At 46.6% G+C, this 20,934-nt stretch overlaps 1 protein-coding gene and 2 non-coding genes across 7 annotated transcripts in view; all 3 read left to right on the top strand.

Annotated features, from left to right (window-relative positions):
- The first annotated feature begins 10,864 nt into the window (after positions 1–10,864).
- Positions 10,865–10,954, top strand: TRNAY-GUA (transfer RNA tyrosine (anticodon GUA)). The gene is given in 2 exon segments: positions 10,865–10,901; positions 10,919–10,954. It is a non-coding gene; the product is annotated as a tRNA-Tyr (tRNA).
- Positions 10,955–11,305: 351 nt separating this feature from the next.
- TRNAA-AGC (transfer RNA alanine (anticodon AGC)) lies at positions 11,306–11,378 on the top strand. Its single transcript has one exon. It is a non-coding gene; the product is annotated as a tRNA-Ala (tRNA).
- A 386-nt stretch (positions 11,379–11,764) lies between these two features.
- Positions 11,765–20,934, top strand: part of AGBL5 (AGBL carboxypeptidase 5) — an 18,011-nt gene continuing 8,841 nt past the window's right edge. For 4 of the 5 annotated variants that reach the window (XR_009566061.1, XM_060309061.1, XM_030858168.2 and 1 more), the window contains exons 1-11: positions 11,765–11,894; positions 13,023–13,283; positions 13,534–13,705; positions 14,027–14,190; positions 14,766–14,943; positions 15,209–15,387; positions 15,789–16,245; positions 16,747–16,916; positions 17,246–17,381; positions 18,033–18,235; positions 18,843–19,057. Coding sequence is in view for 4 of the 5 variants with exons in the window: in XM_060309061.1 (XP_060165044.1) it covers positions 13,069–13,283; positions 13,534–13,705; positions 14,027–14,190; positions 14,766–14,943; positions 15,209–15,387; positions 15,789–16,245; positions 16,747–16,916; positions 17,246–17,381; positions 18,033–18,235; positions 18,843–19,057 (2,089 nt within the window). In the remaining variant the exon portion in view is untranslated. The remainder of the gene's footprint in view (positions 11,895–13,022; positions 13,284–13,533; positions 13,706–14,026; positions 14,191–14,765; positions 14,944–15,208; positions 15,388–15,788; positions 16,246–16,746; positions 16,917–17,245; positions 17,382–18,032; positions 18,236–18,842; positions 19,058–20,934) is intronic. The other variant, XM_060309059.1, reaches the window with a different exon arrangement.

The raw sequence follows: 20,934 nt of genomic DNA, 5'->3' as shown, positions 1-20,934 counted from the left end.
CTTCCGTGGGCTGGTTTCTGCTTCCGTCATAAACACCTGAGATGGCCAGCTGCCACTTTCCCCTTCACGGGCTGCCCTGAGATGCTGCCTCCATTTCCAGCAGCAAGATTATAAAGAAGCAAGCATAGAAAACTCTTGATACAAGGTGAGGCCGTGAGGACTATAGCATCTCACGTTTTTGTTCTCTTTCCTTGTTAGAACGTAACTACATTACCACATTGGGAAGAACCCTGCTCTTCTAGTGGCAGTCAGCCATGACCATTTTTCCCAGAAAAAAAGAAACCCTGCCTGGCAAAGGACCAAGGTTTAGGACTGCTAGGCAGGACAGTCCAAGGGCCCCAAGACATGTTCCATTGCCTCAGTTCTTCCTTACCAATCAGATGGGTTCAACTCTTAAGAGTAGTGAATCCTTGTAACCGTCCTGTATTCAAGGCAAATTGAAGAAAGGGGGCTGGTGTGAGCTTGGGTTGGCACGAGCGCAGGACCAGTAAAATGATAACACTCTGTCCTACAATAACATTGAGTCCAGCCAAGGCTGCTGGACTGGATTTTCAATCTAGCAACTCAGAGAATCCCACTTATAAGTGCTTCATTGGTTTCTAACGTGTGTACTCTTTCTACCTTGTTAGGTTCATTTAATCTCTGACATATGATCCTGGGATGCAACATTTTTCTTTAACTCAGGTAAACTGGGGTCTCCACAGCCTCTCCCAGGGACACTGACACCTTAATTGGCTTTATTCAGTAGACACAGTGGTTTGACCTGATAACTGGAATTGTCAGAATTTTTCCTCTGTCATTAGTCCGACGCTGTACCTGCTGTCCACTAAAGCTAGACCAGACATCCAGATGTTTTACTTTAGCAGAACTGTCAACGAACAGGAATCCAAGCTGAGCCAGTTAGTTGAACCAGTATGGACTGGTGGAGTACACTGATGCCGGCAGGCAGGCAATCACACTGGTAATTGGTGTTTTGGGAAGTAAACTGACACCTGAAAGATCACTTCTAGACATTTTAACTTTACTTTTCACACACAGGTGGAGTTTTACAGAGAACATACCATATAACTGATGGGCAGTTTGAATACTGTTAACTAACTTTAGTTATTACTAGTTCTTGTACGGACTTGCAAATTATATCGCATGACTCATTAGAAACACTTCTTCCCATTTTTCTAAGTCTTAACGCATGGTTTTGGTTTCCTCTGGTCTGTGTACCCCGTCTACAGCCTCAGCTTTAGAGCAGGGCAGCTTGATGGGGAGCTTTACTATGGATAGATAATGCTGCTGGACTCCCACCTGTGACACTGGCAGTCCATTCTCAAATGGCTCCACTCTTACTAGAGTGGAGTGTTTCCCACAGAAATAGGCATGCCTGCCCTGCCCTATTCCAGAATGACCCAGTTGTCAATTATACAGAAATTTCAGTGGTTGGATGACCTCTGAGCATTTTAATATGTCTTAATCTCTCCTGAAGGAGTTTGGATTTAAGTGAACACTTAAAGTGACTAATTCTTTTTCTACATAACCTTCCTGGTTCTGCTCCCAAGGGGACTTTAGGGGGAAAAGGACCTTGCTTTTCCTTATGTGATGTTCCACTTTTACCTGGCAGTTTCATTGCCCAGACTTGAAGTATAAGAATTTGGGGGTGAGGGAGAGCTTTCACCATTCAGGGCATGAGCGAATACTTACTGACTATTGAATATTCTACCTATTAATAAAAACGTTGCGTTCAGACATGTTGGATGTGCCTTGGTATATCTTTTTTACTATGTTAGTACACAAGTTATTAATTTTTAATAGACTTTATTTTTTATAGCAGTTTTAGGTTCACATCAAAACTGAGCAAAAAGTACCATCCCCTTGCCCCACACTCCACAGCTTCCCTAATGTCAACATCAGTGAACCTACACTGACACATCAGTGTCACCTGGAGTCTATAGTTCCCATTCAATCTTTTTAAATTTATTGACTTGTTACGTAACATGTGGGCTATCCTGGAGAATATTCCATGTACACTTGAAGAATGTATTCTGCTGTTGTTGGGTGGAATGTTTTGTATATGTCTGTTAGGTCTGGTTGGTATGCTGATCAAGGCCTCCATTTCCTTACTGAGCTTATAAATACATTCTTAATGTTAAAAAACTTACAAATCAGTAAGAAAAGCACTAAACAACAGTAAAACTATGGATGAAAGACATACTTCATAAAAGAAATGCAAATGAACAATAGACTTAGGGGGGAAAAGTCCATTTCGTTGGCAAAGAAGTGTAAATTTAAAATAAGGTAGCGCTTACTTTTGCCTATCATATTAATAAAAGTTTTTTTAAGTGATAATATACTCAGTGAATGCTGTGATAGAAATTGGTATAATGTTTCTGGGGATTAATTTGGTAATATTTATCAAAAGCCTTAACAGTTTCATACTACTTTACCAAGTAGTTCCACTCCTATAAATATATTCTAGAGACTAGAGAAGTAAACAGAGATATAGACAAAGATTTATGTACAAGAACATTTATTGTAGCAGTATTAATAGGAAAAATTTGGATAAACTGTGTCCAACAATAAGATGAGTATTTCAATGAACTTTTGTAAAAAAGCAAACGATGAGAAATGGCTGTTCAAATGGTGATTTCAAAAAATCTTTAATGACAAAATTGCTTGTTATTAATTGAGCTCAATTTATTGAAACATTGGCTACAATAAGAAATACAGAAAATAAGTGTTGGCAAGGTTGTGGAGAAATTGGAACTCTTCTACAATGGTGGTGGGAATGAAAAATTGTTCAACCGCTGTGGAAAACAGTTCGGCAGTTCCTCAAAGAGTTAAACATAATTACCATAAAACTCAGCAATTCCATTCTTAAGAGTATACCCAGGAGAAATGAAAACATACATCCACACAGAAACTTGTACACGAATGTTTATGGCAATATTATTCATAAAAGCCAAAAGGTGCGCCTGCTGGCCACTGGTGGGGGACTCTTAACACCCAAGGAGACGGGAGGAACCCCAAAGTGAACCAGTAGGACGGAGGGGGACGGAGTGGGGAGGTGAAGTGGAGGCCAGACAGGATTGGCGCCCCTGAGGCTGGGGAGATCAGGAGAAGCAGGTGGGAGGGACTCTCGGAGAGCAGCCGGAGAGGAGCAGAGGGCGATCGCCTGGCCCACTTAGGCCGGGGAGCCTGCTGAGCTCCCAGGTGAGGTCCCCTAGCCTCTGGGACCAGGGATGGGGGGCACGCCTGGGCCCCTTCTGTTCCTGGAGCCTGAGCCCCACCCCCAACAGCTCCCAGGGCCTTTCCCAGCCCTGCGGGTCCTGAGCATCGGCCCCGCCCACCACCCAAACCTCGCCCTTGCTTAGGCCCCGCCCTCCACAGCTAAGGCTTTCCCCCCCTTTTTTTTTTCCCTCCTCTTTTTTACTATTGTGTACTGATGTACCTTCTGGTTGTTGAGTCATCTATATTTTTATTTTTATATTCTTCCTAACATATCTGTTAGCTTCTAGTCTAATTTTATTTTTTACTTTGTTATTGTTCTTTTTTTTTTTTTTTTTTTGCCACCCCAGGCAGCTTGTGGGATCTTGGTTCACAAACCCTGGGTCCAGCCGAAGCACCTGCAGTGGGAGCTCTAAGTCCCAACCACTGGACTAACAGAGAACCTCAGACCCCAGGGAATATTCATCGGAGTGAGGTCTCACAGAGCTCCTCATCTCAGCACCAAGACCCAGCTCTACCCAATAGCCTACAACTCCAGTGTTGGAAACCTCAGGCCAAACAACCAGTAGGACAGGAACACAATCCCACTCATAAAGAGAAAAAATGAGATGGCAAAAAAATATGTCACAGATGAAGGAGAAAGGTAAAAACCTACAAGACCAAATAAATGAAGAGGAAATAGGCAATCCACCTGAAAAAGAATTCATAGTAATGATAGTAAAGATGATCCAGAATCTCGGAAATAGAATGGAGGCATGGATTGAGAAAATACAAGAAATGTTTAACAAAGATTTAGAAGAACTAAAGAATAAACAAACAGAGATGAGCAACACAATAACTGAAATGAAAAATACACTAGAAGGAATCAAATAACAATAACTGAGGCAGAAGAATGGATAAGTGAGCTGGAAGACAAAATGGTGGAAATAACTGCCAAGGAGCAGAATAAAGAAAAAAGAATGAAAAGAATTGAAGACAATCTCAGAGACCTCTGGGACAGCAATAAACGCACCAGCATTCTAATTATAGGGATCCCAGAAGAAGAAGAGAAAAAGAAAGGGTCTGAGAAAATATTTGAAGAGATTATAGTTGAAAACTTCCCTAACATGGGAAAGGAAATAGTCACCCAAGTCCAGGAAGCACAGAGAGTCCCATACAGGATAAACCCTAGGAAAAACACACCAAGACACATATTAAACTAACAAAAATGAAATTCAAAGAAAAAATATTAAAAGCAGCAAGGGAAAAACAAAAAAATAACATACAAAGGAATCCCCATAAGGTTATCAGATGATTTTTCAGCAGAAATTCTGCAGGCTAGAGGGGAGTGGCAGAATATACTTAAAGTGATGAAAGAGAAAAACCCACAACTAAGATTACTCTACCCAACAAGGATCTCATTCAGATTCGATGGAGAAGTCAAAAGCTTTTCAGACAAGCAAAATCTAAGAGAACTCAGCACCACCAAACTAGCTTTACAACAAATGCTAAAGAAATTTCTCTAAGTGGGAAACACAAGAGAAGAGAAAGACCCACAAAAACAAACCCAAAACAATTAAGAAAATGGTAGTAGGAACATACATATCAATAATAACCTTGAATGTAAATGGATTAAATGCTCCAACCAAAAGACACAGACTGGCTGAATGGATACAAAAACAAGACCCATATATTTGCTGTCTACAAGAGACCCACTTCAGACCTAGGGACGCATACAGACTGAAAGTGAAGGGATGGTAAAGGATATTCCATGCAAATGGAAATCAAAAGAAAGCTGGAGTAGCAATACTCATATCAGATAAAATAGACTTTAAAATAAAGACTGTTACAAGAGATAACGAGGGACACTACACAATCCAAGAAGAAGATATAACAATTGTAAATATTTATGCACCCAACATAGGAGCACCTCAATACATAAGGCAAATGCTAACAACCATGAAAGGAGAAATTGACAGTAACACAATAATAGTAGGGGATTTTAACACCCCACTTACACCAATGGACAGGTCATCCAAAATGAAAATAAATAAGAAAACACAAGCTTTAAATGACATAATAGAACAGATAGATCTAACTGATATTTATAGAACATTCCACCCAAAAGTGGCAGAATACACTTTCTTCTCAAGTGCACATGGAACATTCTCCAGGATAGATCACATCTTGGGTCACAAATCAAGCCCTGGAAAACTTAAGAAAATTGAAATTGTATCAAGCATCTTTTCTGACCATAATGCTATGAGATTGGAAATCAATTACAGGAAAAAAAACTGTAAAAAACACAAATACATGGAGGCTAAATAGTGCGCTACTAAATAACGAAGAGATCACTGAAGAAATCAAAGAAGAAATTTAAAAAATACATAGAAACAAATGATGAAAACGTGACGACCCAAAACCTATGGGATGCAGCAAAAGAAGTTCTAAGAGGGAAGTCTATAGCAATACAATCTCACCTCAAGAAACAAGAAAAATCTCAAATAAACAATCAAACCCTGCACTGAAAACAAGGAGAGAAAGAAGAACAAAGAAAACCCAAAGTCAGTAGAAGGAAAGAAATCATAAAGATCAGAGCAGAAATAAATGAAATAGAAACCAAGAAAACAATAGCAAAGATCAATAAAACTAAAAGCTGGTTCTTTGAGAAGATAAACAAAATTGATAAATCCTTAGTCAGACTCACCAAGGAAAAAAGGAAGAGGACACAAATCAGTAAAATTAGAAATGAAAAAGGAGAAATCACAACTGACACTGCAGAAATACAAAGGATTATAAGAGACCACTACAAACAACTATATGCCAATAAAATGGACAACCACGAAGAAATGGACAAATTCTTGGAAAGGTACAATTTTCCATGACTGAACCAGGAAGAATTAGAAAATGCAAACAGACCTATCACAAGTAATGAAATTGAAACCATAATTAAAAATCTTCCAACAAACAAAAGTCCAGGACCAGACGGCTCACAGGCAAATTCTATCTAACATTTAGAGAAGAGCTAACACCAATCCTTGCCAAACTCTTCCAAAAAATTGCAGAGGAAGGAACATGCCCAAACTCATTCTATGAGGCCACCATCACCCTGATACCAAAACCAGACAAAGATAATACAGAAAAAAGAAAATTGTAGACCAATATCACTGATGAACATAGATGCAAAAATCCTGAATGAAATACTAGCAAACAGAATCCAACAGCACATTAAAAGGATCATAAAGCATGATCAAGTGGAATTTATCCCAGGGATGCAAGGATTCTTCAGTATATGCAAATCAATCAATGTGATACACCACATTAACAAATAAGGAATAAAAGCCATATGATCATCTCAACAGATGCAGAAAAAGCTTTTTACAAAATTCAAGACTCATTTATGATAAAAACTCTCCAGAAAATTGGCATAGAGAGAGCCCACCTCAACATAATAAAGGCTATATATGGCAAACCCACAGCAAGCATCATACTCAATGGTGAAAAACTGAAAGCATTTCCACTAAGATCAGGAACAAGACAAGGATGTCCACTCTCGCCACTTTTTTTTTTTTTTTTTGCCGTACATGGGCCTCTCACTGTTGTGGCCTCTCCCATTGCAGAGCACAGGCTCTGGATGCGCAGGCTCAGAGGCCATGGCTCACGGGCCCAGCCGCTCTGCGGCATGTGGGATCTTCCTGGACCGGGGCATGAACCCATGTCTCCTGCATTGGCAGGCAGACCCTCAACCATTGCGTCACCAGGGAAGCCCTCTCGCCACTCTTATTCAACATAGTTTTGGAAGTCCTAGGCACGGCAATCAGAGAAGAAAAAGAAATAAAAGGAATACAAATTGGAAAAGAAGAAGTAAAATTGTTACTGTTTGCCAATGACATGACACTATACATAGAAAATCCTAAAGATGCCACCAGAAAACTACTAGAACTAATCAATGAATCTGGTAAGGTTGAAGGATACAAAATTAATGCACAGAAATCTCTGGCATTCCTATACACCAACAACAAAAAATTAGAAAGAGAAATGAAGGAAACACTCCCATTTACCATTGCAACAAAAAGAATAAAATACCTAGGAATAAACCTGCCTAAGGAGGCGAAAGACTTGTACTCAGAAAATTATAAAACACTGATGAAAGAAATCAAAGATGACATAAAGAGATGGAGAAAAATACCATGTTCTTGGATTGGAAGAGTCAATATTGTGAAAATGACTATACTACCCAAAGCAATCTACAGATTCAATGCAATCCCTATCAAACTACTAATGGAATTCTTCACAGGATTAGAACAAAAAATTTTACAATTCGTATGGAAACACAAAAGACCCCGAATAGCCAAAGCAATCTTGAGAAAGAGAAATGGAGTTGGAGAAATCAGGCTCCTCGACTTCAAACTGTATGACAAAGCTACAGTAATCAAGACAGTATGGTACCGGCACAAAAACAGAAATATAGATCAATGGTACAGCATAGAATGCCCAGAAATAAACCCACGCACACATGAGCACCTAATTTACAACAAAGGAGGCAAGAACATACAATGGAGAAAAGGCAGCCTCTTCAATAAGTGGTGCTGGAAAAACTGGACAGCTACATGTAAAAGAATGAAATTAGAACACTCCCTAACACCATACAAAAAAATAAAGTCCAAATGGATTAAAGACTTAAATTAAGACCAGACGCTATAAAACTCTTAGAGGAAAACAAAGGAAAAACACTCTTTGGCATAAAACACTGCAAGATCTTTTTTGACCCACCTCCTAGAGTAAGAGAAATAAAAACAAAAATAAACAAATGGTACTTATTTAAACTTAAAAGCTTTTGTACAGCAAAGGAAACCATAAACAAGACAAAAAGACAACTCTTAGATTGGGAGAAAATATTTGCAAATGAAACAACAGACAAAGGATTAATCTCCAAAGTATAAAAACAACTCATGGAGCCAATATCAAAAAAACAAACAATCCAGTTAAAAAATGGGCAGAAGACCTAAATAGACATTTCACCAAGGAAGACATACAGATGGCCAAGAGGCACATGAAAAGATGCTCAACATCACTAATTATTAGAAAAATGAAAATCGAAACTACAATGATGTATCACCTTACACCGGTCAGAATGGCCATTATCAAAAAAGCTAGAAACAATAAATGCTGGAAAGGGTGTGGTGAAAAGGGAGCGCTTCTACACTGTTGGTGGGAATATAAATTGATACAATCACTATGGAAAACAGTATGGAGGTTCCTTAAAAAACTAAAAATAGAACTACCATTTGACCGAGCAATCCCACTACTGGGAATATACCCTGAAAAAACCATAATTCAAAAAGAGACGTGTACCACAATGTTCATTGCAGCACTATTTACAATAGCCAGGACATAGAACCAACCTAAATGTCCATCGACAGATGAATGGATAAAGAAGATGTGGCACATATATACAATGGCATATTACTCAGCCATAAAAAGAAACGAAACTGAGTTATTTGTAGTGAGATAAATGGACCTAGAGTTTGTCATACAGAGTGAAGTAAGTCTCAAAGAGAAAAACAAATACCGTATGCTAACACATATATATGGAATCTAAAAAAAAAAAAAAAAAAAAAAGGTCCTGATGAACCTAGTTGCAGGGCAGGAATAAAGACATAGACATAGAAAATGGACTTGAGGACATGGGGTGGGAGGGGGAAGCTGGGACGAAGTGAGAGTAGCATCGACATATATACACTACCGAATGTAAAATAGCTAGTGGGAAGCAGCAGCATAGCACAGGGAAATCAGCTCCGTGCTTTGCGATGACCTATAGGGGTGGGATAGGGAGGACGGGAGGGAGGCTCAAAAGGGAGGGGATATGGGGACATGTATATGCATATGGCTGATTCGCTTTGTTGTGCAACAGAAACTAACACAGTATTGTGAAGCAATTATACTCCAATGAAGATCTATTTTTAAAAAAAAAAAAACACCAAAAGGTGGAAATAGCCCTAAGGTCCATCAACAGAAGAATCAACAAAGGAATAGAATATTATTTAGCCATAAAGAGGGACAAGTACAGATACATGCTACAATTTCAATGACTCTCAAAACATTATAAGTGAAAGAAATTAACACAAAAAGTCACATATTTTACGATTTCTTTTGTATGCAATCTCCAGAATAGGTAAATCCGTAGAGACCGAAAGCGTATTAGTCGTTGCCAGGGGCTGGGTGAAGTATGGACGGGAGTGATTACTTTAAGGGTACAGGGTGTTCTTCCAAGGTGATTTTTAAAAAAAGAAGATTTTAGACTAGAGAGAGGTTTGCACAACATTGTGAACGTACTAAATGCCACTGAATTGTTCATACTTTAAAATAGTTAGCTGTATGTTATGTGAATTTCGCTCAAAAACAAAACAAAAACCCCAAGCAACGTAATTATATTCTGCTTTCCAGCCCCCCCCCCCCACAAGAAAGACAGTGAGAGCGCTAATCACCGTTCCAAGAAAACTACCCCAAACTAACGTTCTAGGACATAATGGTAGCATTTGCAGCAGCAGAATGAAGTTAAACCAATACATCAATGGGAAGATGTTAACCTCCTGCTTTGTGGATGGGCACAGGCGTGAACCCCGTGTTGCGTTCAGTGACAACAGAAACTTCGGATTTAAAACAGACTGAGCGAACCCCAAAAATGTTGGAGCCGCAAGGGGCTTAAAACCATCGCCCGACCTGGATTTGCCCGGGCGATTGTGACTCGGGGTAACACAGGCGGTTGCAGAGCTGGCAATGGAGACCAGGTCTCCCCGCACACCCACCCCGCCACACCGCGAAGCAAATCTTCACACACGAGTTGGGTTTTAGGTTTGTTTCTTTGTTTTAAAATCCCGGGAGCTTTTAGTGGGCAAAAGATTGTGGGCTGGCATGCCAGGCCCCTGGAAGGAGAGATGCAGGTGTGAGGCGGGCAGGGGCGGGAGCCGGGTGAATGCTAGCGGCCCGACTCCCCGCCCGGCTCAGGGCCCCGTCCGCAATCACTAATCCCGGGCATCCCGCGTGGCCCGCTCCAGCGCCGCCAGGCTCGCCTCCAGCAGCTCGGTGGTTTGTATCTTTCTTGCTCTTAGGAGGAAGAGATCCTGACAAACATGGGTTAATTGACTGAATGAATGTCCTTCACATCAGGAGAGCAGTAGGATTTTACTGACGCCCTTGGAGAAACCGGAGAGAAACGAGGAGCGGAAATAGCGAACGTAAGCGGTCGGCTTTGCAAACCCAGCGGGCGCCGGGCGATTGTAGAGCACGTGTGCGTACCCGCCCGGCCGGAGAAATGCGGCCCATAAGTCAGGGTTGTGGGCCAGGTCTCGAAGTGTCCGCAGTCCTGTAAGAAACCACAGCTGGTGGGGGCGGGGGGGCGGTATCGTTTTGTAAAAAGCAAGGAAACGGAAGGGAAACTGTATTGCCCGTGTTTCCTTCGTCCAGGGTTGGAAAGCGGGTCCTTTGGCAGCGCCCTTTGCTCGCATTTCTGTCTCCGGGTTCCTCTGTTCTGTGCACCCTGGAGGAGCTCGGCCCCGGGGAGTTCCTTTAGAGGGTGGGGGCCAGGCCACCCTAAAATTACTGAGACCCTGGAGTGAGGTCTTGGTAAGTATTAGAGGAACGACGGCAGCTGCTTACAACAGCGGGGCCTTCGATAGCTCAGTTGGTAGAGCGGAGGACTGTAGTGGAGCGAGCTACGGCAATCCTTAGGTCGCTGGTTCGATTCCGGCTCGAAGGACTTCGTCTGATCTTTTTAGCTTCTACTGATTCAGAGGAGAAAGGCTTACCTAAAAGCCGGCTGTGAGTTGCGTACGCACTGCAGATGTTCCGTGAAACATATATGCAGTAAATAGGGTATGGGTACGCCCTCTTGGGGGTTACATGCAAAGGAATGTTAACCTGTGCTTTTAAATGAGGCTTATTATTGCTTATGTGTAATTATTATATGTCTGCTTTTAAAAATCTTGCCCCTGGTTCCGCTGCACTTGAGTGCTAAGCTAAATGAATGTTCTGAATTGCGGTCGGTTCACTGGTCAGTGGACACCCCGGAACAACCTGTAAGGCAAAAAGAAAGAAGCCAACAACGGCCGGGGGATTAGCTCAAATGGTAGAGCGCTCGCTTAGCATGCGAGAGGTAGCGGGATCGATGCCCGCATCCTCCACTCGGTTTTTGACCCGGGCACTGGAGGATCCCCGAACCGCAAGAGAGTGGCTGAAGCTGGTGGGTGTTTTGTAATACACAGAGCAGTACCGTAGGCAATTGTTAGCTTCACACACCGTCTTTTTATTTTGCAGGTGAGTCTTTTTCAGTGTCCTTCTTGGTCACTTCGTCTTTTCCTCCTCCCGGTGGGCAGGCCGTTAACCGTCTTCTGAGAAGACGCGGGTGGAACCCTCCCGCCGGGCCCGCAGGTCGAGCCCCCAAACAGTACGGGCTCAGGTACCCGCTAAATGTGCGAGGGAACCTCGGCGTGCTGGCCAATGGCAGCGAGCCTTACTGGGCGGGTAGCCAGCTGTCCCCGCGGCCAATAGGCGTGAGACTTCTTGTTTCCCGGCAGAGCGGGGTCCCGGCACCACGGCGCTCGGGTTTTGTTTGGGCCCTGCGTGGAGGGCCCGGGTGCCGGGGCCCAGGTGGCGCCTCGCTAGCGGGAGAGGGAGCGGGATCACCGGCCCGGAGAGAGGTGAGGGGCTCTGCGTGGAGTGCGGGCCCCGGCCCCGCCCCCTTTTCAGCCCCCCGCGGCCCGGAGCCCCCCTGGAATCCCACCCCGCCCCGCCCCTCGCCCGGGGTGCCCCCGGCCGCACCCCCGCTCCTGTGGCCTCGCCTGTTACCCGCTACGCCCTGCCTTCCTACCCTCCCGCGAGTGTGAGTCCGCCCAGAACCGTCCCAAGCCAACAAACCCCACTCCGGCCGGGACAGTCTCGGTCCTTGTGTGAGGGTCCTTCAGAGTTGTGGGTCGAGAAGCCATCCCCCTGTCCCCAAGTAGGTCTCTATCGGCCACTTATTTTTTAGGGATGCTCAGAACACCCATTACTAACCCATAACTACCAGGGTAGCTTTTTCAGGGGCTTCACTGCTTACAGGACTGGGGGTGAGGGGGTGGAATAGACCCGTACCCTAACTGGGTTTGAGCTGTAGTCTCCAGGTGAGCAGGTGGCTTCTGACCAGTTTCCTTTGGCTTGGCAAAGGCCACACGTCTAGTTTTCCTCCCTGATAGGTATGGGGTAATAACAAAAAAGTAAGAACCAGCCCTTCCAGGGCTCAGGGGAGCAACAGAAAACTGCCTGGTCAGTACTTGTGAGGACAGAGGAGTGGAGAGAGGAAGCTGCCCATCCAAAGTTAGAAACTTGGTTCTCTCCACTCTGCTCTTCTCCAGAGTAGGGAGCCAGTCTGGGAACCAGAGATCCAGAATGGCCCATCTCTCAAGATGGCCACATGTGGTGGTGGGTGTGTCTTGGCTAGGTTTGGGCAATCTGACCTCTCTAGCTTCTGTAATCTTTGGGCTGCAAAGAAACTTAGAGTCTAGTGTTTCTCAGCATACTTAAGCCACTGAGTATTTCATTTTGGAATCGCCAAGCTGTGGTAAAATTGGGTCCTTTGAGGTCAGTTATAACCCTTAGTGTGGGGACAGAATACTGCTTATTCTTGGCCTTTGCTGGAACCCCACTTCTACCCTTTTTTTTTTAAGGCGGAGAGAGACTCTTGTTTCTTCGGGCACTCCCTAAGAGCAGCTCTCATTCACCCAGAGATACTCAAAGAACATGTTTTCCTTTTTCTTCCCTCTCCTCCCTACCCCACCATTTTTCCCCAGCTCTCAGGGCCTGAGTGGGGCAGGAGGATGCTTTCCCAGCCCCACCATGGAGCTGCGCTGTGGGGGATTGCTGTTCAGTTCTCGCTTTGATTCAGGGAACCTAGCCCACGTGGAGAAGGTGGAATCTGTGTCTAGTGATGGGGAAGGAGTAGTGGGTGGTGCCTCGGCCTCCACCAGCAGCATTGCCTCTTCCCCTGACTATGAGTTCAACGTGTGGACCCGACCAGACTGTGCTGAAACAGAATTCGAGAATGGGAACAGGTAAGAGGAGAGTAATGGAGGGTGGAAGAAGGAAGAGAGGCTGACCCCGCACCCGTGCTTCAGTTAGCCCTTTGACTGAGAGTTCGTGCCAGCACACTACCCTTCCCCTCCCACTCCCCCTTCCTCTCCCTCCCTCCCTCTCTCCCTACCAAGTAGCCCTTTCCCAGTTTGGCTTGCTCCAGCTCTCCCACATAGCTCCTCTCCAACCCTCCCATGTAGAATGACCTGTCTCTCCTACTCTGGCCCTCAGGTCATGGTTCTACTTCAGTGTCCGGGGAGGAACTCCAGGGAAACTCATCAAGATCAACGTCATGAACATGAACAAGCAAAGCAAGCTGTATTCCCAGGGCATGGCCCCCTTTGTGCGCACACTGCCTACCCGGCCACGCTGGGAACGCATTCGAGACCGGCCCACCTTTGAGGTAAGTTCCCCATGAGGAGGATAGACGGACTTGGGTGCTAAAGCAGATGAGGAAAAGGAAAGAGGAGTCCCTTCGATACAGCGTGCTAGGCAGGCGGGACACCAGGTTTTGGTACCAGCGTCCCTCTGGCGCCAGCTGGAGTCCAAGATAAGCCCCTGCCTCGGGAAGCCTAGAAGGATCTGGCTGTCACGTGGAGTTTCAGAGGGAGGGACGTTGGTAAAAGTGATGAGGGTGTGAGGTCAGTTCCTGGTGACCCCAGTAGGATCTTAGTTCTGACGCCGATGGCATGTTGCCCCTCTCTCTTCCTCCTCTGCTCCTCAGATGACAGAGACGCAGTTTGTGTTATCCTTTGTTCACCGTTTCGTGGAAAGCCGTGGGGCCACCACCTTCTTCGCCTTCTGCTACCCCTTCTCCTACAGTGACTGCCAGGATTTGCTAAACCAGCTGGACCAGCGCTTTCTGGAGAACCACCCTACCCATAGCAGGTGCCAGCCGCATTCTTACTCCTGTCATGCAGTCCTGGACCACACAGCATCTCTGCTACTCCTGGAACTTGCCCTAAGAGCCCTGAAACAAAACCTCATCTGTTCTTTTCTCTGTACAGAATGTGGGTTTTGGGGTCCCTTTGACAGATGTTTCTGTGTGGCCTTGATCTTGGCATTACCACCGCTCCACTCCACTTATCCACCTGCCTACTTCAAGCCTCTTAGTACCCTCGCTCCCCTCAGTTACCCAGAGTTGCGCCAGCGCTGCCATTGCTCAGCACACACTTGTTGTTCTCCTGCCCCAACAGAGGCCAACTCTCTGTCTATGCAAAGTAGTCTATCCTAGGGCACCATAAACCGGGGAAAAAACAGTACGTTTATCCTGTCCTGTTCCCTGCATTCTGGCAACGCAGACCCACCCAAATCCTCAGCCTCATTTAAAACTGTGAGGGACTGTAAGGCCCCAAAGGCTAGGGTGAAGTACCAGATCCCACAAATCCTGGGCTCGTGACAAGGCCCACCTGTTGGTAGGACTGCAGGGACTTCTCCTGGCTTAACGACCTGTACCTCTGCAGCCCCCTAGATACCATCTATTACCACCGGGAGACCCTTTGCTACTCTCTGGATGGACTGCGTGTAGATCTGCTAACGATCAGTTCCTGCCATGGGCTTCGAGAAGATCGAGAGCCCCGCCTAGAGCAGCTATTTCCTGATGCCAGCACACCCCGACCATTCCGTTTCACAGGCAAGAGGGTGAGTAGAAATAGCATAAAGGTAGTACCTTGGCCTTTGCCCAGCTCCAGGCACTGCTGGTAGCTTAAGGCCATGTTATTCCGCAGCCCCGTGGACACGGCCTCAGCCTGCATTCCGAGGCAAGTGTGACGGCTCCTACTTCATTTGCAGACCCAGCCAGCTGGAAGTCCAGTGGCTGCTTCCACCTCATCCCACCACCATCCCCACATGATGACCGCGGAGTATAGAGCAACTGACCTAATAACTGCTCTCCTCTCCACCTCAGATATTCTTCCTAAGCAGCAGGGTACACCCTGGGGAGACTCCATCTAGCTTTGTCTTCAATGGCTTTCTGGACTTCATCCTTCGACCTGACGATCCTCGGGCCCAAACCCTACGTCGCCTCTTTGTCTTTAAGCTGATTCCCATGTTAAACCCCGATGGCGTAGTCCGGGGCCACTACCGGTAAGCAGCGTCCCCAGCCCGCCTGGATTGTTCCCAGTCCCCTCACGCCCTGCACCTCAGTGGAAGACTCTCATCTAACGTCTGTGTTCCCAGTCCTCTTGCACCCTAACAAGGGCAGGTTCATGTGATCATCCAGTGACCTGAGAAGGAGTGTCCCATCTAGTGGCACTCTCTAGGAGAAGAGCCGGAATGCCCAGGTCCAGCTGAGCCGAGGGAGCTGTCTTTTAGGGTTCTGTGGGAGGGCTGACAGCTGGCCACAGAGGGGGCCTGCCTCAGTTCTTTCTTTCCTAACGCACCCTCAGCCTCTCGTGTCACAAGTCAAGTCTCCTTTTCATCTACTCTAGTGTCTCCTTCGCTGGCCCAGCCCTCTAGACCCTGCTTTGGTCCTTGTTTCTCTACAGCACAGACTCGCGTGGAGTGAATCTGAACCGTCAGTACCTGAAGCCTGATGCAGTCCTGCACCCAGCCGTCTACGGGGCTAAAGCTGTGCTTCTCTACCACCACGTGCACTCCCGTCTGAACTCCCAGAGTCCCTCTGAGCACCAGCGCAGTCCCCATCTCCCTCCTGATGCTCCCCTTTCTGACCTTGAGAAAGCCAACAATCTCCGAAATGAAGCTCGCCTTGGGCACTCACCTGACGGGGGGAGCCCTGAGGCCTGGACACAGACCGAGCCAGCAGAGCCGAAGCACCACAGCGTGTGGATTATGCCACAGCAGTCCACTGAGGCTGAGCATCCAGACCCCGACACCATCCCCCCCAAAGAGAGTGGTGTTGCTTACTACGTGGACCTGCATGGACATGCTTCTAAAAGGGGCTGCTTCATGTATGGAAACAGCTTTAGTGACGAGAACACCCAGGTAGGAATCCACAGGTGGTCATGTGAGTGTGGGACGTGTTGCAGGTTAGGAAATAAAGGTCAGGCCACAAATGGAGGGAAGGGGGCCTTCTGGCAGGAAAGCCTGGGGCTGCAAGAGGTACACTATCCTGAGCGAGCTCCAGAGAGCCAAGAAGGGGCAGCACTGGGCCCCTCACGTCTCAGTCGTTACGTCATGACCTCTGAATGAGGGTCAAGCCGTCGGCATCCTAGTCTTTTCTAGGGTTTGGGAAACCAGGGGAGGAGGAGAATTTCGCATTATTGGAGAGAAGAAGGGCTTAAAAAGAGGTAGAATCGTACCTTTCCAACACCTAGAAATATTGTCAAACATTCAGTGAGAATTTATCAACACTGAGTACTGCCGATGGTTCGGAAGGTGTCTGCTGTGTTTAAGGCACGTGGCCGCATGCTTGGCATCTCTTCCTTGTCCGAATCCCTTCTTGCTCTGTCTCTCCTTCTGAGTTGCCTTTTTCCTCGCCCACAGGTGGAAAATATGCTGTATCCAAAGCTCATCTCCTTGAACTCAGCCCACTTTGACTTCCAGGGCTGCAATTTCTCAGAGAAGAACATGTATGCCCGAGACCGCAGAGATGGCCAGTCTAAAGAGGGAAGCGGCCGGGTTGCAATCTACAAAGCCTCAGGGATAATCCACAGGTTGGGTGGAAATTGAGATACAGTTGATGAAGTAGCTTCCCAAAGAAGACAGTACCCAGTCGAGGGCGCTCAAGGGGCAGGGGTAGCCGAAGTCTTCTCCAAGGACAGATTCACAACTAGTGTTCTTGTCTTTAGTCTGGGACACTAAAGGTCCCTTTTGGGGACCTTCTTAGGTACATAATAAAGCGCCAAGGTCAATTTCTAGTTGCTCGGGATTAGCACTTTCTATTTGTGTATATTTTTTCCCAAATGATTGTCTCATAGACCGCCTAGGCTGTCCCCCTGTGGTTCTGTCCAGATTCTGTCTGATAAATGTATCTGTGTCTTAGCTACACACTTGAATGCAACTACAACACTGGACGCTCAGTAAACAGTATCCCTGCCGCCTGCCATGACAACGGACGTGCCAGCCCCCCTCCCCTGCCGGCCTTCCCCTCCAGATACACTGTGGAACAGTTTGAGCAGGTATGCATGCAGGGGATGAGTGGGGAAAAGGGAAACCGCAAAGTCTGGAAAGGCCCTCACTCTTGCTACCTGACTCTAAGGTCCTCTGAGGACAGGCGCACCACTATCGCTGCCTCATCTCTCAACCACTGTGGTTGGCTTCCTCGGTTAACAGGCGCAGGCCTCTGACTGTAAGAGTACTGAGAGGATGAGTGCGCACTATTCTGACCTCCCCCCAGCCCCGCCATAGAGAACCCCTGAGCTTGTCTTCCTCCTTCTATTGCATTTGTTCACTACTGACCTAAAAGTACCCCCTCTGCAGAGGTACCTGACGATCCTGGTGTCCTAGGGCACACAAGAGGTGTAGAAAGAGCTGTGGGTTATAGAAGAGATCCCAGTGCCTTCTCCTGCTGGGAGGAGAACTGCCTGGTGCCAGCCAGAAAGCCCACCTGCCCCTGCTCGTAATGGATGAGGGCCCCAGATGGGCAACAGTTTAGGGAATAGCTCTAAATCCACTTGGGATAAACAGCCTGAGCACAAAAGTTGGGATACTCATTGAGCAAACGTGAGGCCGGCCTCTCCTTCCCTTCCACTGTGCTGTGCACCCCAAACCAACACAGCACCCTAGGTTGGAAGACCAAGACACTGAGCCAAACCAGACTCTCCCCACAGGTGGGACGAGCTATGGCCATTGCAGCTCTGGACATGGCAGAATGCAATCCATGGCCCCGAATTGTGCTGTCAGAGCATAACAGCCTCACGAACCTCCGGGCCTGGATGCTAAAACACGTGCGCAGCAGTCGAGGCCTGAGCACTACTGTGAACACGGGTGTCAACAAGAAGAGAGGCTCTCGAACTCCACCCAAAAGTAACAAGTAAGGCCAGCAGGGTGGAAGGGAGAAAAGCTGTGAAAGTGGAACAGGGCTCTAGAGCGAGGAGTTCCAAGGAATTTGTGTGATTCCCAACTTCCAGAAGGGCCACATGGTGAATATTTCCAGGGTAAACTTAAATTAGTAAGATCAGTGTATTTTTTGGAGAATGGGATCCTCTTCCCTTTTACCTGGAGCTGCATACTTCCCAGATATCTGAAAAGCAGGCTAGGGGATTCCCTGCTCCAGAGCCCTGCACAAATCAAATACAGTTAGGGTGCGGGTGGGGGCAAAGCTCAGCTTCCAGTGGTTGTGAATGACTGAGGGGTCCAAGGGCAGCACCAAGGCATTAAAGGGGAATTCGCTGGGAGTTAAAGCTGCCCAGGGACAGCCCTTATGGCTCTTAGCGTATTGTCTGCAGCAGCGCGTTACGTGTGAACAAGGGCTCCCAGGCATCCTGAGATGCCCCAGGTTAGGTACCTTATCCATGGACGTAAATCCCTCCCTGTGCCTTTTCATTCCAGAGGTGATGCTTTACTGAGCATCAGACCATGGGGAAAGACTTGCAACAACCTCCCTGGCCCAGGGTTAACTGGCATCTGCTTCTTTGCAGTGGACTGCCTGTTTCCTGCTCTGAAAATACCTTGAGCTGCGCGCGAAGTTTTAGCACTGGTACAAGTGCTGGTGGTAGCAGCAGCAGTCAACAAAATTCTCCACAGATGAAGAACTCCCTCAGCTTTCCTTTTCATGGCAGCCGGCCTGCAGGGCTGCCAGGCCTGGGCTCCAGCACCCAAAAGGTCAGCCACCGGGTGCTGGGCCCCGTCAGAGGTAAGCTAGTCTGGGAGCCCCTGCAACAGGTGTTCACTTGTTTGGGGCATTGCTGGGGGAAGTGAGAGCTTGAAGATACACACTTGGCCTGGGACCAAGGGGTGAATCAATAAAATTAGTACATAGCAGAATCTACAGCCTCTTCTGCGACCTTGGTGTTCCCTGCGGCACGAGCTCCAGACGGTACCGTATATGGCATAGGCGGGAGTCCGCGGTATCTGGGTCTCAGCAACTGCTGGGAGGCAGGAAAGTTTCCAAGGAAGAAACACTGGCTAGAGCAGGGTCACACTGAGACATGGAGCCTCCACGTCAAGGACAGGGTCGGTCTTGTTGGGAGCAACATAAGGAGATGTCCTCACAATCCAAATCGCAGCACCATACAAAGACGGAGAATCCTCTCCAGGGTCTCTATGGGCTGAAATTGTTCCTAGCTTCAGAGCCTGTTCAGAAAGTGTTATCAGAAGGATGCCAGCTCTTCCAAAGAAAAATGGAACAACTACAGACAGCTCCTGTTCTAGGCTTACAAAGCAACAGTCTAGCCCCTTCCAGCAGTGGTCACAAGTGCTCAGCTGTGCCCCTGGGTTTGGCCAAGGAGACCCTGCTTGATACAAGATAAGAGATTCTGGGTCACAGTGTAGCCCCAAAACAGGTGGGCCTTCAGGGAAGAAGAGGAAGGGAATCCAGAGCCGTTCCTCGGGAGTGACCTGGACTGTAGTAGGGAGACAGTTGCCGGGCCACTTCTGGAAATAACACTAAATCAAAAATCAACATTGTATGTGGCTTCTGGGCTACAGCAATCTTGCCAGAGTATGGAGGCTTAAACGCTAGAACTAAGCTTTGCTGGTCTTCAAGCTGCACTCGTCCTCGTTAGCACTTCCCTGCTACTCAGCTTGCAACAGAGTTTTCGGTGCAGAGCAGAAACATGCACTGGGCTCAGTGGCTGTGGAAATCTGGCTACTAGTTAGAGCAGCCACAGGAGAGCGCGCAGCGGGCCTCACCAGCTTTGACCAGTAAGATGTTCTACCCCTGAGAAGCTCCACAGTTACCTCTGCTTATGTTCCAAGCCCCACTCTTAGAGTCTGTCTTCATTGGGAAAGGACACTTTTGCACACTGTTTGATAGAAGGAGAGTATTAAAGCAATAATAATGCCTTATATTTAAATAGCATTAAACAGTGAACAACAAAAAAACAGTATCGCATATTTATTTCATTTAATCCTCACAAAGATCCTGTGGGATAGGTGGTATTTCCACTTTCCTGATGAGGAGACTGAGGGTGTTTAAGGGTAACTCGTCCAAGGTTGCGCAGCTATGAAGTGGCAGTTACTCAAATTTAGTCCTTTCGTGCTCCAGTCTACTTGAGTTTCCCACCTTAAATCTGGACATTTCTTCTTCTTTTAATTTCTTTTCCTTTTAACTCATAGAAGGAATATTGGCACCATAAATTCTCCTTCCCTGATTACAAAAGGGAAATAGCAAAGAGCCTTTTCTAGGTCCCCACTGGAGGATTCTAGGCAGTTTTTAGTCAATATTTTATTAACATCTTCCCTGCTCCCCCCCACCAAATGCAGAGTGTTGTATTAAGCTCCTTGAGTGAGAGACATGTATTCTGTTTATTTGTTACTTCCCCCAAATAACTAATAGAAAATAGGCATAGTCAGTACAAAGTAATTCCTGGTTGACTGACTTGAAACTTTATGGGGGACACAGGGCAGTAAACACAACATAAAAGCACACACTCATTATAAACATACAGGGAACATGGGGAGCCACTGTGGTAGATAAACACAAGAGTAATCACCCAAAGAATGATCAGTTGAGAAATGGTTTTGAAGAACGGGTGGTGGTGTATGGTTTTAACAAAAACATTCCAGAGA

This window comes from Globicephala melas, chromosome 12 (genome assembly GCF_963455315.2).
Source record: "Globicephala melas chromosome 12, mGloMel1.2, whole genome shotgun sequence".
NCBI classification, from domain to species: domain Eukaryota; kingdom Metazoa; phylum Chordata; class Mammalia; order Artiodactyla; family Delphinidae; genus Globicephala; species Globicephala melas.
This window is presented reverse-complemented; position numbering and strand designations above follow the sequence as displayed.